The sequence below is a fragment of the Arachis hypogaea genome, chromosome 9, assembly GCF_003086295.3.
Source record: "Arachis hypogaea cultivar Tifrunner chromosome 9, arahy.Tifrunner.gnm2.J5K5, whole genome shotgun sequence".
NCBI lineage: Eukaryota > Viridiplantae > Streptophyta > Magnoliopsida > Fabales > Fabaceae > Arachis > Arachis hypogaea.
Window position 1 is genome coordinate 138,974 of NC_092044.1, and position 16,890 is coordinate 155,863.

General features: G+C 36.0%; 2 protein-coding genes across 4 annotated transcripts; one reads left to right on the forward strand and one right to left on the reverse strand.

The window, feature by feature from the left end:
• Positions 1-56: 56 nt before the first annotated feature.
• LOC112709670 (uncharacterized) lies at positions 57-9,127 on the forward strand. Of its 3 annotated transcripts, none has more exons than XM_025761560.3 (6): positions 57-1,848; positions 4,959-5,363; positions 5,455-5,587; positions 7,213-7,457; positions 8,148-8,319; positions 8,721-9,127. In XM_025761560.3, the coding sequence occupies exons 2-6, from the start codon at positions 5,242-5,244 to the stop codon at positions 8,907-8,909; spliced, it is 861 nt and encodes a 286-aa protein (XP_025617345.1). In that variant the 5' UTR covers positions 57-1,848; positions 4,959-5,241; the 3' UTR covers positions 8,910-9,127. The 3 variants fall into 3 exon arrangements, with proteins under 3 accessions (XP_025617345.1, XP_025617343.1, XP_025617340.1); XM_025761558.3 differs by having other exon boundaries at positions 136-1,848; positions 5,078-5,363; XM_025761555.3 differs by having other exon boundaries at positions 919-1,848; positions 4,954-5,363.
• Positions 9,128-11,268: 2,141 nt separating this feature from the next.
• On the reverse strand, positions 11,269-16,305 carry LOC112709671 (BTB/POZ domain-containing protein At2g04740-like). Its single transcript, XM_025761561.2, has 5 exons — positions 15,774-16,305; positions 14,613-15,372; positions 14,076-14,112; positions 13,866-13,999; positions 11,269-12,012 (listed from the first exon to the last, which is right to left on the reverse strand). The coding sequence occupies exons 1-5, from the start codon at positions 16,216-16,218 to the stop codon at positions 11,592-11,594; spliced, it is 1,797 nt and encodes a 598-aa protein (XP_025617346.1). The 5' UTR covers positions 16,219-16,305; the 3' UTR covers positions 11,269-11,591.
• Between the last annotated feature and the right edge of the window lie 585 nt (positions 16,306-16,890).

A 16,890-nucleotide genomic window follows, 5' to 3' on the forward strand; every position in this document is an offset into this window, starting at 1 on the left:
CGGTGAGCTGAAAAGTAACGGGTATATTAATATTGAGGGCAGATGCGGTGCGATGTAAATTTATGGAGCCACAGCTGCTAACTCAGCTCACGGAACAAATTTCTATAAATAAACATGACACAAGCACACTCACCTGACCTCGACCCTACTAACGGCGACTCTTGATGACCGATTGGACTCACGACAGAGGCAACACGACATTAACTCCCACCGCCCCAACGACCGGAGATTGTTTCTTCTACAACTACTGTCCGAAAATACACCGCAGGAAATGGGCTCTTGACCTTCGGAAGATGAAGACCCCGCACTACGACGATGAAACGGTACTTGTGAATCCCTACCTTTACATACAAATCTGCTGTTCTTGGCGTGATGGAGTGAGCTGCAACCACAGAAAAGCAACACGACGACGGATTAGGGAAGCCTCCAAGACTCCACCCGTGCCTGCTCACCCTAACCTTGGTCATTGGGGATTTTGGAAACGACAACGTTTCCTCTTTGTTAACCAAAATGATTTAACCTTGTCCCACTCCGCGCTCTTCTAAGGTCCACTGCATCCCCGACCAAAAAAATTTCAAAAAAAGGCCCATGGAGCCATATTTTACATTAGCTGGCTTCAATTTTTGTTGCAGCTCATGCCAGCTACCTGCCCTGGCCCCTATGGTCACTTTTCGATTTTTTCCAAAGACATGATGGATATTACACAATTTGGTACAAGACAAAATTTTGACCTGTTACTTTACCGTACATAGCACTTCAGAGTTCCAGTAAAGGTGACTGGATCATTTGAAAACTTTCCAGTAGTTTTTATAATAACTACTAACAATCATTAACTGTTTTCAATAATAGCTAACTAACTCTGCCATTTTAACTTACTGGCTCAATTGCTATTTATCCCTAACACTATGAATGTTCAGAAGACAAATAAATTTATTCCAAAAAAATAAAACAAACTTGTTAAAAATGGGTTCTAGAAACTATCACCCCACTTCACTTGCAGCCACCACCGCCTTATCAGGAATCAGCCACTGTCACCTCACCTCTTCCCAACCCCACCTGTAGCCACTGTTACCTCACCTTATCCCACCTAACCCAACTCCCTTTCACTCACACCATTTGCTCTGCCTTCATCGGTGTCATTACTGCTTCCTCTGCCATTCTCACTATTCTTCCTCTTTCTCTACCTCCCATCACCGTTGATGGATTTGAGCCCTGTCACTATTGGTTCTTCGTCTGCCTTTAAGGTTCCTCTGGCTTCGTGGTGATGGCTGCTCTTTTGCCTCCCGTAGTCGTAACACCTCCACCCTCGTTCTTGCACTTGCCTTTTCCCCTTTCATTGGCTCATTGTCACTCCGAATGGATCCAGAAATTTTAAGCGGCGAGGCAAATATATGATACATAAAAATAACAAAAAAAAAATCGTATAAACATATTAAATAATATAAAAATATTAAATATTAAATAATTATTTATTTATTTATTATCAACTTTTATAAATATATTATAAAAAAAATATTTTATAAAAATTAATTTTTTATATTTTTAATATATTAAATATATCAAAAAAATTATTATTATATTTTTAAAATGTATTCTTATTGCAGAAGTAGTTAAATTAAACCAAATTTCATCGAATTTCAAACCGTTGTCACTCTCAGCAAACACTCCTAAGCTCGCTCCGGTAGTCTCTCAGTTTCTCCGCTCTCTTCTGTTCTTGCCGGAGTTCGTGGGTGACTCGCTGGAGTCTTCCCTCTGCTCCATGCGTCTACTCTCCATATCTTCACTGCCCTCTCCACCTCGGCCTTCCATGCTTGCTGCTGTTCTAGTTCTGCCGTCGCGTCAGTTCAGGTAGCCCTCCTCCTTGGTTCCTCCCTCTCAACCTCAATTCGTCGTTGGTCACTGTTATTTTGTTTCTGCTCTCTTTTTATTTTCGAACGATTGATTCTGTTCTGTGAATGATTGAGGTCTAAGTTACCTGTACATTTGGTCCCTGCTAATGGGTTGAAGCTTTGTGGTGCTTAGAGCGTAGGTCATGTTTTAATTTAGTGTTTAGGGATTATGGATTTTGTAGCTTTGTTCTTGTTTTTTGAAGCATTGATCTGTTGATGTGGATGCTATAAATGGGTAGAAGTATCATATGATCATACGCTAATATGATCATATTGTTTGATTTGTATTTCATCTATGCTAAAGCTGTGAATTTTAGCAGCAGATATTTGTTAGTTCATAAATTTGATTAGGAGAATCCCTTCAAGTTGTGGTAGCTCAAGAAAGGGATGGCTTCATTTAGTTACTTCATATTGTTGTGCTCTTTTGAGCATTACATGTTTGATTAATGGCTTCTGGAATCTCTCAGCGGAATCTAATAGTTCCAATCAGCTGAGTTTGATTTACTTTATAAGATCACTGGTTTTGGATTTCCGTATCTTTGCTTGTTCAGAAATTCCAAGACAAAAATTTAAACCACTATTTGGTGCGTGTGTTCATGTGCATTGGTTTCAACACTAAACATTGAAATTCTGGTTAGCAAAAGCTTGAGAATTATGACATGATGATATGGCCAGTACATATTCTACTTATAATCTATGATAATCAAAAGCCACGGAGAATGGGAATTGGTTTGTTTGATTTGATCTGATGTATCTGTGTAGCATCTGGATTGCTTGATTGGGCCATTTGTAAATTTGAATGAGATTTTTGAGTTTGCTTAGAACATGGGAGGCTACTTTATTTTCAAGGGAATATGGGATAATACTACTTCCCTGTATTCTCATCTACTGACATGATATGACTATTGGGATCTTTTTTTTTCTTTTTCCTTCTCAATTTGTTCTAGTTTAGGTATGTTTTATTTTGCTCATATGATCATATTGCATATTTATTGTAATGGGAACAGTTACAATGATGATTAGTCTTGAGACTTTTGATTAAATTTGTGTTACAAATACGTCAATTTGGTGTTAATGCACTCATATTTTATTTTATTAAGGAACAGTGATATGAATGATATTTATTTGTCAGTAGTTATATGATATGTGTGACTTTCTTTTATAATAGAAAGTTGAATGGGTAGATGTAAGTCGAAATAGTAAGACACAATGACAATATACTATTGCAGCCATAACTAACTCCATTTTCTATTTATCATGTATGCTTTGGTTTCCACTATTAGCTTATTCTTCATTATACCTCTTGCTACCTTCTGTTTCTCAATCCTAAAAGGTTATAATTCCCTTTAACTTTCTTTTTTCTCTCTTTTTACTCATCTGCTTCCGCATTCAGTTCTATCAGAAAAAAAAAACTTTGAAGTTGGAGCTAGCTGTTTCAAACCAGTTATCATCTTGAGTTCAATTCTTATTTCAATATATTTATGTCAGTTTCATATGTCTTGAAGTGTTTTTATTCTGGTATCAGTTTTTAGCAAGTTTGATGAATAAGAAACTGCTGTTTGTAATTAAAATCTAACAGTATGTTCTGTTTATCCTATATAGTAGGTTCTGCATCTGTTCATAAATCATAACTACAATATGTATAATTTCCTCCTTTTTCCTATTGTAAATAACCTTGTGTCTCATTATGATATTCTAATCCATCAATAAAGTAGTATTTTATAAGTTAAAATTGATTTTTCAAAGTGCTAAAATTTAATTTATACGTTAAAATTGATTTTGTATAAAACTGGTTTTTAAATAATAATTAAAAAAAACTGGTTTTAAATAGAAAGGAAACGGTTATTTTTTTAAAACCAGTTTTTATTTTTTAAACCGATTTATTAGTTTTATAACCGATTTTAATATATAAAACCAGTTTGGTTTACTAACCTAAACCAAATTTTTGGTTAACCAAAATCAGGTTTGATTTTTTGTGAGGCAATAATTTACAGAACTTGCAATATTTATTAAGGCAATTTCAGCCAATTCATTCAGCACCTTAAGTTATAAGGCACTCTCTTACTGCCTAACTAATTCACACTTTGAACCCTTATGCGGTTATGCCTTAACTCTTCCCTTCTCATTCTCTTTGGCCTTTGCTGCTTCTTAGGAAGTTGTTCATTGCTCTTCTCTCTCTCATTCTCTCACGTTCGCGGATCAGGAAGGTATATTATATATTTTTATTGTTTATGAAATCGTTATTGATAATAGAACCGAAAAATGTTTTGACTAAATGAGTGATAATATGCATCTTTTAAAAGTGAAGCTAAGACATTGGTGAATTATGTGAGAACAAAATATTTGAAAAAAATCCCATAAAACCAGCAAATGTTTTCATTTTCTTTTCGTTTATTTCTTTAATTTAACCCTCTCTATTTAATTTCTAATAATCGTTATAAAACACACATTTTATTGTTTTAGTATTGATAAATATTTTCTAGTAAAATTAAAAGATGCTTTTTTTTAGTTAACTAGGCAAACTGCCGAAAGAAACTACACAAGAACTATTCTAGAGTGAGCAATGCCCAAAGTTGTCTATTTTGTTCATTGATGATTCTCCTTATAAAACATAAGTTTTATTGGGAATAATTGGTCACATGCTGGTTTGAGATCTTCCTCAAGAGGCCAATGTTCGAGTGATAGTATATCATCAGTTTGACTAAATTGTGGTGTCTTATTTTTCTTATTGTTTGCTTAAATGCTTAGCATACATGTATTTGATGAGATAGTTTTCAATACTGAATATTTCTGTGTTTCAGTTGGTTCATTATTTCAAGATTTGAAGTCATTTCGTTATTTTATTATCATATTATGTGTTATCTATGGTTATCAGGGTGGGACAAGGGTCCTTAGGATTTTGTTCTTGGGTATAACGATTTAATTTCAAGATTATAGTTATATAGATACTTTCTGAAACTGGAACTTTGAAAGTTGATTATTGAAGCTGTAATATGACTTGGAATGATATTATGGACTCCTATTATGATGAATGCTTATGATATTTGGAACTTTGATTTTCTAGCACAGGTGAGGTTCGAAACTAATATTCTAGAGTCTGAAGTTTGTTCTGTTGGGAACTTTAAGGAAAGGTCATTTTCCTGTATCCTATGATGTGTTGACCTTACTAATGAGGTTGGAAAAAACAGAAGTGAGATGAGCGCAAAGTGCTCTTAACAAGTTGCCTTGAGTTGCTGCCCTGTTGAGCAACTAGCTGCTCAAACCTCCGTGGCTAGAGACCTCTCTTCCATTCAATTGGGAAATATTAACAGAATTGCCTCTTTGGTTAGCAAGAAAAAGGAAACCATTAGGAATGAGAATGGAGGAAGGCGTAAGGAGATGGGTGGTGGACATCTCAAAGTGGGACCCACAACCCCCTGACTTATCCTTTCCCCTCTCTTTCCTTCCTTCCCACGAGCACTCCTCTGTTACCAGGTACATACATTCAAGTGCTTTTGTAGTTGGTTGCTGCACAAATTGATTGGCTTTTGTTAAACACTTAATGGTGTGTACTGGTGGGTACCAGGTTTGTGAAAATGGAAGATAGGAAACGAGCACTTGTCAGCAGAATGCTTCAGTATGCTCTTGTATCTGATGTTCTGCGAATCCCACTTAGTGAAATTTCCATAAAGCGAACACCCGAGGGCAAGCCATATGTGGTATGACTATTACTATTCATACACCAAACACACCACACACCTATATTAGTATACCATATTTATTATTAATATGTGTTTCAACTATTCTTCAATAATTAAAATAATACATGGTGCGTGTACGGGTTTTTTTCCCCCTTTGGCTTCCTTACTTTTAGAAACCAACCCATTCCCCCTATTTTGTAGACAACCTTTGCTACTTAGTTGCAGATTATCTTTTTTAATTAACAATGAAGAATTGCTCATTTTCAAGCCAATCACACTCATTCCATGCTTTCTTTTCCTCATTTTCACTCTTTCAATCACACCATTGAAAATTTAATCATGTAGCATTGTCATTCATCCATAATTTACTTCACCAACCTACTGTGATTTTTCATAATATTCCCCTTTTCAATCTTGCTATTAGAAATTCTTGTGATTTATCTTCTGTTTTATTCTCTAACAATTGAGACATTAATTGATATTGTCATGGAGGTTAAACGTTTTTTTTCTTCCACGACACTGTTGGCTCTTATAAAAATTGTGATGTTGAAAGTTTCTAACTGAAATTGATTTTTGATTTTGAATTTGATCAATAACGAATAATATTTAATGGATCCTACGTATTTTTATAGTGTGTCAAATCGGTGTCTGGTACAAAGGGTGTACGCGTAGCAGGATTGTTTCTTCAATTTGATGAAAGTCAAACTTTGTTTCTATTTCCATTTCATTGATCTTTATTTTGCTGTTATTTTCCATTTCTTTTAGAACATGAGGGATATGTGATTCTATATATTGCTACCAACTCTTTAGGACCAACCTTGGGAAGGACGAGGAATAACCTAAGCCTTGATATATTAGCTTGGCATAATAGTACTTCTCTTACCTTTTCATAAAACTATGCACATTTAAACCCACTAAGGAGCATCACTCGCAAGTTTATAATGCCTATCTCGAGTTTTTATCATGAAAATGACCCTGAACCTTCTGAGTTATGCCAAAAGTGAGGAGCTTGTATCTCGCAGATGAGCTTTATGATTATTGTTTGGGGCCCAACATTATTTTAAATAAGGATTAGTACTTTTGCCTTTTCTATCACACCATATGATATTGTTCTAAAACCGATCATCTCAATACCTTGTTTGCACGATATGGAAATTGGGATCAAAGTTTCTAGGATTTTCGATAGTTGTATCTTCTCTGCGCACATTCATGGGTGTATCAAATTTCTTCATTGACAGTTGCATTCAAAATTCATGCATATTACATGGTTAATTCAAGACAAATTCTGAGTGATTGAAACAACGTTGTATAACTTGTTACTTGTATTTAACATTATGATTGTGAATAACAAGAATTAAACTAGTTTCCAGAAGTGCTTGTCTCCTAAGTGTTGATTTGTTTTGCTTCCTTAAATCACGTAAAGCTTTGCAGATTCTCTATTCTTCATCATAGGTATATTTTTTCTATCCATTTTGAATAAATGGAGATGCTTGTATTAAGATGTTGGCATATATCTTACACTCATACTATCACTCTTTATATTGTGATACTATCACTCCTCATATTGTGTTCTTCTGCCACCTTTTCTATTTGCTTCCATGTAGCTCTATTTATTCTTTACAGTTTAAATGGTTTTGCTTCAGGATTATGATAAACTTGGTCTCGGATTACCTAATTTTAATTTCAATGTATCTCATCATGGTGACTATGTGGCCATAGCATCCGAATCTGTATACCTTGTGGGGTTAGACATTGTCTCCTATGATATACCACAGGGAGAAACAATTACAGAATTCATACATTTCTTCGCGTCATACTTTTCCAGTTTGGAATGGGACAATATAGTTAATGCTGGCACATCTTATGATGTATTAATTGAATTTTACAGGTATTCTCGTGATCTATTTGTATATTTGTTGAGGAAATAGTTTAGTTACAAAATGTTCATGCGGTTTGGATTTTGTTGTTGCTGCTGTTCCGGACTTCCAGTTTCTAGAGAGTGAACAACTTTTTCTTAAGTATTGAAAATTTTCTGCATCTATTTATTTATTTATTTTTGGATTTTTTTCGTTACCTTGAAAGAGATTTTGCTCTCTCTTTAGTGCTATTTTCCTTCTGTTCTATCTTTACATAGTTTTTTTTCCTTCTGTTGCCAAAATAAAAAACCTCAATTCTGCATTTTCAAAATTTAACACGTTTGAAATGCCATAAAAATTCAATGTTGTCATTTGTTTGGGGAAAACCCGATTGCAATATACAAAACATAGAGTGCTTCCTATCATATTTCAAGAATATGAGCACACTGTTTCCTCAACTACTGCGATGCTTTGATAAACCTGTTGGTATGCTTGCCTAGGTTTATTTCAAAGAACTGTTATCTCCACCCTCTTGATGAAAATTCCATGAATGACTTGATCGATCCTTAAGATCTTCATCTCTGTATAATGTAGACGTAGATTAAAGATAGTCTTTGAAATTATATATTTTATATTTGTTTTGAGACAATCACAGATCTCACAATATATTTTATCTGCTTAATATTAAGAACTCTTTATCGATGTATCATGACATTTTCCAGGTATTGGAGCCTAAAAGAAGCATACGTTAAAGCCATAGGGAGTGGACTGACTGAAGAGTTGCATAAAGTGGAGTTTACTCACACATGCTGGACTAATATTACAGCTAAAGTGGAAGGAATGCCTATGACAGAGTGGAGATTTTGGCTGTTCGAGCTTGGAGAAAGGCATTGCGTAAGTTCCCTCCAATTTTAGATGAAATGATTTGTTGAGCTGCATAATTATGATTCTACGAATCCCTGAGTGTACTTTTTCTTTGGGTGGTTATTATTTTACATCAACAACAGCAGCAACAAAAAAAAATAGGATTTTGTTTTGGGTTGCTAATACAAGACATGAATTGTTCTTGGAATTGATTTCTTTCCAATTGGGATGAAATTTTGGATTAATTTAGATAGTTGGATTCAATAATCTGATATTGTATGTCTTCTCCTGAAAATTTGAGCACATTAAGGCCCAAATGTTGATCGGAGGAAAATCTTTTTCCAAGATACAATACTACCTAATCTAAACATGTGAATTTGTGCATCCTACTAAGGTGACATACTGACATGATGATTTGTCTTGTTTTGCAGGTATCAGTTGCAAAAGGTCACCCAAGATCAGCTGCTATGAACTATAAAGCAACTTTGAATAAAATTGACTTTATAGAAGACGAATATCATCAATTTCTTAATCTTCCAAATGTAGACTTTGTTGAACTAAGTATAGAACAACTGCTGTTGGCTCTACAAAAAGCAAGGGTAGGTAAGCATAGAAGTTAGGTGTTAATGTAGGTTGGAAGAAAGGTTTGTGTATCTCTTGAGCAAACAATTTTTTCCAATGACTATGCAATTACACTACTACAACAACAACAACATCAACAACAATAACAACTATCCCACTACATGACCAGACGATGTCATTGAACTATAACATATATGATGAACTCTATCCTGTATCATGTCTATAATTTTCATGTAAATTTCCTTTTGTTACTTCATGTATGGTCTTTTTAGGTCTTTTTTTATTTTTCGCCTTCTGATTACCTTTCATCTCATCTATCCTCCTAATTGGATGTTCTATTGATCTTCTACATGTTCAAACCATATGAAACGAGTTAAAAAGTAATGCCCTCAACTAATTTGGATTGGTTTAGTAGTTAGCTCACTAGTTCACTTAATCAAGTGGCGGGAGGCTTGAGTGCATACAATAATTTATTTGCCAATGACAAATTCTTAAATGGAATTTCGATTATTAATAGATTAGTTTTCGACTTGTTGGGTTGGGAAATACTATGGAAAAAAAACGTGTACTAATTTGGTGTAGTTGAAAACTATAAAAATTGTTTAGCATGGAGCTCCCTTCAACACATGTTAGTTCCATGAGCAACCCTTTCCTCTATATAGTAGGCAAAGTATTTAATAGAATTCCAATAAAGAGTTCTACATAATGGAATTGGCCAAATTGTTTTAATTTTGTCAAGAGTATTTACTTGTTTTAGTTTTCAAATAATTTCGGATGAGGCATTTTACTCTCTAACTAAATTTAATTACTTCATTAGTCCCCGAAACTGTCCTACATGTCGTGTTAACTTGTTTCGTCAAACGTTAAGTGTCCCTGGCCTCCTCTGTGCGGTCATATTAGAACATGGCAACCCTTGGAAGCTGGTCAACTCCATGTCGCCTGCGAGGGAGAAGTGTTAGAATTGATCAAAGCATTGGCAGCGCATCCAGTGGAGGGAGGAATCGGACAGCTAAAGGTGACAACCCAAGATGTCATTGTGGAGCATATGCCATTGTGGTGGAGTCTGGCACAACAAAGAACCTGAAAATGCTATTCTTTGATTTTCCTTATTTCAAGGTAACAATGATGTTATTGTAGTGATCCTTTCGTTAGTTAAATTGCTGTAATGTTTAATCTTTAGAGATCCTGATGTGCTGTTTTTTCTATAAGGCAGCATGTAAATAGAACAGTCAAAATTTTCAAATTATTATCACCGAAAACCTTATCAGGCTAGCATTCACAGAATAGATTAGTCTTCACTGTCAAAATCCAATTTCCTAATTTATTTTTGGGAGCGTCTGCAGTTCAAGTAAAGGATTGCGTGAAACAAAGGTATCTCTACCTGACTCAGTTTCGTCATCAACCGTTGCAAAACTTGTTTCAACCGAACCACTTGCTGCGAGTACAGACCCCTCATCTGCAGCAAAATCAGAAGACAATGATGGTGTTGTAATGGCAACGACAGAGTGATCACCAAAGTCCCCTTGGCCCTTATTGTTAACTTCCCCATTTGTCCAACAATTTATAAGATTTGTTAGAGAAATTGCCCTTAACAAGCACAATTCGAGAAAAGAACAAAAACAAAATAGAAAAAAACAGACGAGATATTTGAAGTACTAATAGTAATCTAACATATATAATTTACCAACTATACTACGTGTACACCAAAATCAGCCACCAGTAAAAAATACATGTTGGAATACAAATACAAATAGCATTTTTGATAATTTACTGAAAAGGACGGCGTATTCTGCTGCAACCCTGGTGAGGATGGAGCAGGGTGGATCCGCCATGAAGGTTCCAGCAACCTGACCTGAAGGAGACGCAGCCTCTGAAAGCGAAACAGGAGCACAAAGAGGAGAAGCTCCCTCTGGCTCGATCAGAGAAGATGAGGGAGCCGTGTCCTGTGAAGACAGGGCGAACAGATGTCACGTGGAAGGAAGCTGCAGGGATGCTTCCGGACAGTATCAGCCACAGGTGACAAAGACAACAGCAGTCTGGTATCACAGCAACCGTCAACTTCAGTGGCAGTGGCCATTGATACCGATGCTAGGCCTGAACGGTGAATCATGGAGAGTATGTAGAGTAGCATCTAAGGTCACCTGATGAGGGTAAACTGAGGTCGGGGTCGAGTGGTCCTCATCCCGGCTAGACAGTGACCAGAAATAAAGACACTATGTCTATATGCATAGCATTAACAACTTACTTTGGTAACAAATAAACAATTAAACATTTGTTTTTATTAACTTATTATATATCATACGTGAGATCAGCCTCTTCTAATTTCAATATTTCTCATGTTTTCTGTTTTTGAAAAAGAATACCAACTTAATTTCCTTTGAGCCATACATAAGGGTGTGTTTGGAAACATAATAAAGTCGATATTGAATTGATTTGTAGATCACATGAAGTTACTTTATAGCACAATAATTTCACCCCCTGAACTCGGAACTCTATTTATTACGCTTAGGTGCAAATCTTGCTTAAGGAAAAGTACAAGTGCACGCACTCACTCGTATAACTATAAGAATTGAAGATGTCTAAGATTACCTAGTGATTATGAAAGAGCCGTATGAATAAATGAATGCTCGAGCAACAGAAGTTACAAAAACCCAACTTAAGAACTCCGAGCCACCTAACTTACTATCTTTGACAAAGAAAAGCTATACATCTTATTCCAATTAACTTATCACAGTTCTTTCTGCATCACCTGAAATTAATGTGCTGTCTGGAGACAAACCCAACGTTTTGAGGTCATCCATACCATCAGCATCAGCTTCTGAATTATCGGATTTTTCTTGCTCAGCAACAAGCATAAGCATCTCGAGCCGCTTATCAAATTGCAACGCACTCTCATCTCTCTCGTCGAGCTCAGCAGCTTCAATTTCAAGCCATTTCTCGCGCAAATCATCGAGAAGGTTTCCTTGATCCGATTTTAGATCAGATCCAGGCATGCTTGGGACAGTAGTACGAAGAGAGGAGTCTCCAGATGGTGGAGGGAAAGTCAACAGCATTGCCCTGAACTCTTTGGTATCAGCAAATGTTTCAAAGTTACAAGCAATGGTGTCCAGACAATATTCCCGAAACTTGAAAACACCATACCTGGACAAGGAAATTCTCAGTAGTATTATAACTAAATCAAAAACATAATCTAGCACGCTACATGATTATTAGATGTGAAATCACAAGAACAAATATCAATTATGACATCATAAATTACAAATACATAAGTTACCACAGAAGGCGCACAACACTTCCAAGACAGACAATTTAATTTTATAACAAATGCTTTTAACCAAAGAGTAATTTCATCCTGTAACAATTTTAAGGCCAATTACACCATTTGTATCATGACATTCAGTTCTTCTGATAGTGTGATTCGTCCAAATAGTTAAGTGAACATAATTTCCATACAACACATTTAAGGTTTCATTCATATCTAGATATCCTTAGTTTTTTACATCTTACCAGTTGCCACCACCTAATAGTCCATGTTACAACAAAAAGCATAGTACAGAATATATGACATAAAACACTGCCTAGTACTAACCAAGATAGATTCTGCACAAAGGAATTAATATCACTTGGGTAATTCTTATTTACACTCAATCATATTTACAATTCAAGTTTGTAATTCCAGCTCAAGAAATGGCAGGAAATAATGAAATCTGAGGAACAAGCACCACAATATATTAGTTCAAATTCCACCATATTTTCAGAAAAATAGCTTAGCAAAGTACTTATTATGATAAAGCTTGCTAAGCAAAGACTACTTTCATAATTTGAGCCTAAAATGTTTTGAACAGAATTAAAAAAGCATACTAGTGAAAAATATTGAAACAAGCATTATAGGGCCAAATGGTTAATATTTTTATGGAAGAAAGGATAGCTGTCTACAAGTCAACCACTGTTACAACAACGCAGGTAGGCAGGAATGTATAAGCTATGAATCCTATTAAAGGAAAATCCAGTTAAACTGGGGATTAATATAAGGGGAGGAAGCTGTGAAATATCTCTTCATTGCATTTTCATTGTTTGTGCAATCTATAGAGGGCTAAGTCTGAAACCAAGGAACTATTCTCTGTATAGTTAAGTGTTATTTCTATCAATATGTTAACAGAATAAGGGGGAGAAGCATTCTGATATCAGAATTAATAAAAATGTGATGGAGACATTTGAGCATTGGAGGTAAGAAGCATGGCAGGATCATTTGAAGATTACGGTATATTACGTATCAAGCTAATTAGAAATTAGGGACCAAAATGTAATTGAGTGAACGATGGGCTGGGGTGGGTTTTGTAACTAACCTGCCACCTGGTACAGTTAGTGAGGGAAGAATGAAGAAGAGGGGTATTAATAGTAACCGAATGGGGGAAGGGGAGGTAGGCATTAGAGTAAGGAATCAGATCAGAATTAGAAGAGGCTGGCTCTCCAACTCTCAGTCAACACTTCTACTTTTTCCTTGTGATTTCGGCACTTTTCCAATCCGATAAAACTATAGCAGGAGAGAAATCATCCTGATTCACTTTCTTTTCATTCAGTACTATGTCTGCTGTGTTAATTTCACTAAGATAACGATTAAGGGCAAATTGGAAAAAAATGCTGACTAACTATTGACAATAAAATAACTAGCAGTAAAGATAAAATTGAAATTTATTTCAAATGTTGAGAGTGAAATTGAATCAAATTAAACATTAGTAGTATTTTTAAAGAATTTCAAAAACGCTAAGGACAAAAAGCATACTTTATCCAATAGAAAATTCTCTTGGTTTGTATAAAGGGATTCCTCTGAGAGCAAGGAGTTGCTCTCTATTAGCTATAGAAAACATATTGAGAAAACAATATAGAAATGTTTGACAGATCCCTTCCCTCCACCAAAGTGTAATATCAAACAAGGAACAATAGTTGCAGCCACTAATGTAAAACAAAGCAAGCATGACAGAAATGCAACATACAGGTCTGCTAATATTAACCAATGGCACAGTTCTTCGGGTGACACCATCTCCAAGTGTGGCAACAACACATCAGCCACCGCACGCTTAAGAGGAAATAATAAGTATCTAGAAGCAACGTCAAACATTTCCTCAGCCTGTTCAATACACACTGTCAGTGTAAAGACTATACAAGAAGAAACCAACAGAAATCTATATAAACATTATACATACCTGATCTGGGTTTATATCCTGCAAGCCATCAGTGTACCTGAAACAATAAGACAGCAGAATAAGATTTACAATAATCAAATTTGCAGCAAAAACAGAAATGTCATCATGCTATGAAGGCACCCCTACAAGGAAAATTCTAGAAACATTTATTTAAAAAAAAATACACAAAAAATGGCCTGCAAGAAAATAATAATAATGAATGAACTCAAAACAATCAATCTTCACAAATTAGAATCACTCAACCAGAAACTACTTAAAACAAGCATGATGTTTGAATAAATATTGCAACTAGAAAACAATTGATTGTGTTCATTCAATAGAGATTACATATTCTAACTTGGTATGGAAGATACAAGGTGAAACCAGGCAAATGATTGCATATCAGAAAGATTACATATTAGGTTAATATGAATCAGGAAAAATCATGATTTACAAGATAACATATAGATGATAATAAGCAAACAAAGAAAAGTTATCAACTACTGTCCCTCCACTATTTCAAAGTTCCAGATGTTACTGTGTAGAAAGGAGACTTACATATATTCAATCATTTTCTCAAATGCATCTGTACTCAAATCATGCTCTTCAATGCAAGGAAGTAAATCCAAATATAACTCATCTTCCCCTTCATGGAAGTCCTTCATACGCAACAATCTTGTCTTAAAATATTCAGACCTTGATGCAAGAACCACTTGATGGCAACGGAAATTTTTCCCATCAACTCTTACACATACATCAGCAAGATCATCAATAGATCTACCCATTTTCATAGCACCTATCCCAGCAATCAATTTATCAACTGCATCATCTTGACCGTTTCCAAGGGTTGAATTTGAAAGGGCAGTTTGAAGGATTAGGTGCAAGGCTGCAGGAAGCCTGTCTTCTACAGGAAGGGACAGACCTTGCAAAATGTATCGTTTCTGTGAATTATCTACATCCTTCAACGCTTTATATTCCGCATACTTTTGATGAATGACTTCTTTCTCGAGAATTTTCTGCAGTGATTCGAGGTTGCATACTTTACAGATTCTCACAAGATCTTCCATGTCATCCACGGCAATCTCTAATCTGTCCGAATAAAAGAAGTGTATAAGGCTGTAGAGCGCAGGATATGACAATTTTTCCCGTGGCAATCTCACTTCACTGCGATCTTTCCAATCAGTCTCAAACTTTTTCTTAAAAAATGGTGACCTTGCGCTTAATATGACTCTGTGAGCTTCAATAGGCCTTCCATGTACAATAAAAACTACATCTGGAGGAAAATAGCCACGGCTGGATCCCTGGGTGGATGAAATACCTACTCCAGTAAGATCACTATTGAGTCCCACACAATATCATTATTTGGGAAAAACACAATTATAATCGTTTGCTCTTTGCAACATTAAAGCATCAACTATGACATACCTATTCCACATTAGAAAACAAGCACGGAAAAGAGAAATACAGTACTATTAGAGTGGCTCAAGAATCATTATTGTATGCAGTTGATGATATTGTCATATCTTAAAATTCCAAGCTCGTAATTGGTGGTCTAAGTAATTTAAATTAGTCCAATATGATTGCCATTCAATTTCATAAGTAGCTCACAATTCTTCTGACCTAACACTTTGAGCAGCTAAAAACAAAACTATTTTCTTTAGGTTCAAAATTCTGTGGCACAGAGGAAATTAAAAAAGAAAGGGCAAGGGGATATCATACCCGGAAGATGAAAGTCGGTGTCTGAGAGGTCATAGAAGGAGCGGTTAGCGGGGGAGGAAAGGAAGGTGTCACGGAGGGCGGCCTGCAAGGGGGCCAAGGGAGGGGGGCGGGCCTCAAAGGCCTTGAGGAGTTTGCGGACTTTGAGATTAAGGGCGGCGTAGTGGCAGCGGTCGCCGTCGAAGGTGTGCTCGGAGCAGATGGCGCCGCTCTCGAGAAGCATGCGGGCAGCGTCGAGGTGGCCGGCAAGGCAGGCGTAGTAGAGAGCAACGGAGTCCCACTGGTCGCGGGCGTTCACATTGACACCAGACTCCAGCAGGTAGCGCAGCCGCTCCACGTCCCCCGCCCTCGACGCCTCGAACACGTCCCCGTTTGGGACCTTCTTCAGCGGAACTGACGCCGCGAAGTCCGACGCGTCCAGGTCGATGCCGTCCTCGATGAACGCCATTACTGCCTCAGGATTCTGTTCAGAGAGGGTTTTACTTCTCAGAGGGACTCAGACTCGAACTCTCTAACTAAACTAAATGCCACCCATCCACGTTTATTTATGCAAAATTTTACTTGTTAGGGCCAAAGCCTAAACTACTAGTATTATTAATAATTATAATTATATATTTATATTATATTATCGTTTTCTATAAATATTTATATTCTTTAGAGTCCATAATTTAGAGATTAATTCTTTATTTTTATCTGTCTAAGTTTAAGGTTTGTGTTAAATTAAAATAATATGGCTTCAAATGTAGATAATGGTACATCCAAAAAGATTGCTAAAATATTGCTTCAAGAAGTAAGAGTAACAAAGCTTGGAAGGATGGTATTTCACTATTACTATCGATGAAGATGCCAAGGGAATAAAGTGTAACACAATTCAACTCTTTTTCATGTTATTTCATAAACAAGTACAATGAACTATATATAGTCAAGATTATGACAAATATTGATGGGGATAATTTTATATCTATAAAAAAGATAAAAAAGAATAATTGCTAAGTATTGACCTGAGATATAACAGGAGAATGAACTGCATTGACGTTATCAAACTCCAGTGACCAACTTTTACCACTTGTCCTTTTATTTGCTGGTCAACATTTCTAAAAGTTCGGCACCAGTAATGCAT

Coding starts and splice junctions, on each gene's coding strand:
- LOC112709670 (XM_025761560.3), top strand. CDS start 5,242: ATGAGAATGGAGGAAGGCGTAAGGAGATGGGTGGTGGACATCTCAAAG. Junction 7,458..8,147: donor GTATTAATTGAATTTTACAG/GTATTCTCGTGA, acceptor GACATTTTCCAG/GTATTGGAGCCTAAAAGAAG. Junction 8,320..8,720: donor AGCTTGGAGAAAGGCATTGC/GTAAGTTCCCTC, acceptor CTTGTTTTGCAG/GTATCAGTTGCAAAAGGTCA.
- LOC112709671 (XM_025761561.2), bottom strand. CDS start 16,218: ATGGCGTTCATCGAGGACGGCATCGACCTGGACGCGTCGGACTTCGCG. Junction 15,373..15,773: donor CACCGACTTTCATCTTCCGG/GTATGATATCCC, acceptor TTACTGGAGTAG/GTATTTCATCCACCCAGGGA. Junction 14,000..14,075: donor AGGATATAAACCCAGATCAG/GTATGTATAATG, acceptor TGTATTGAACAG/GCTGAGGAAATGTTTGACGT.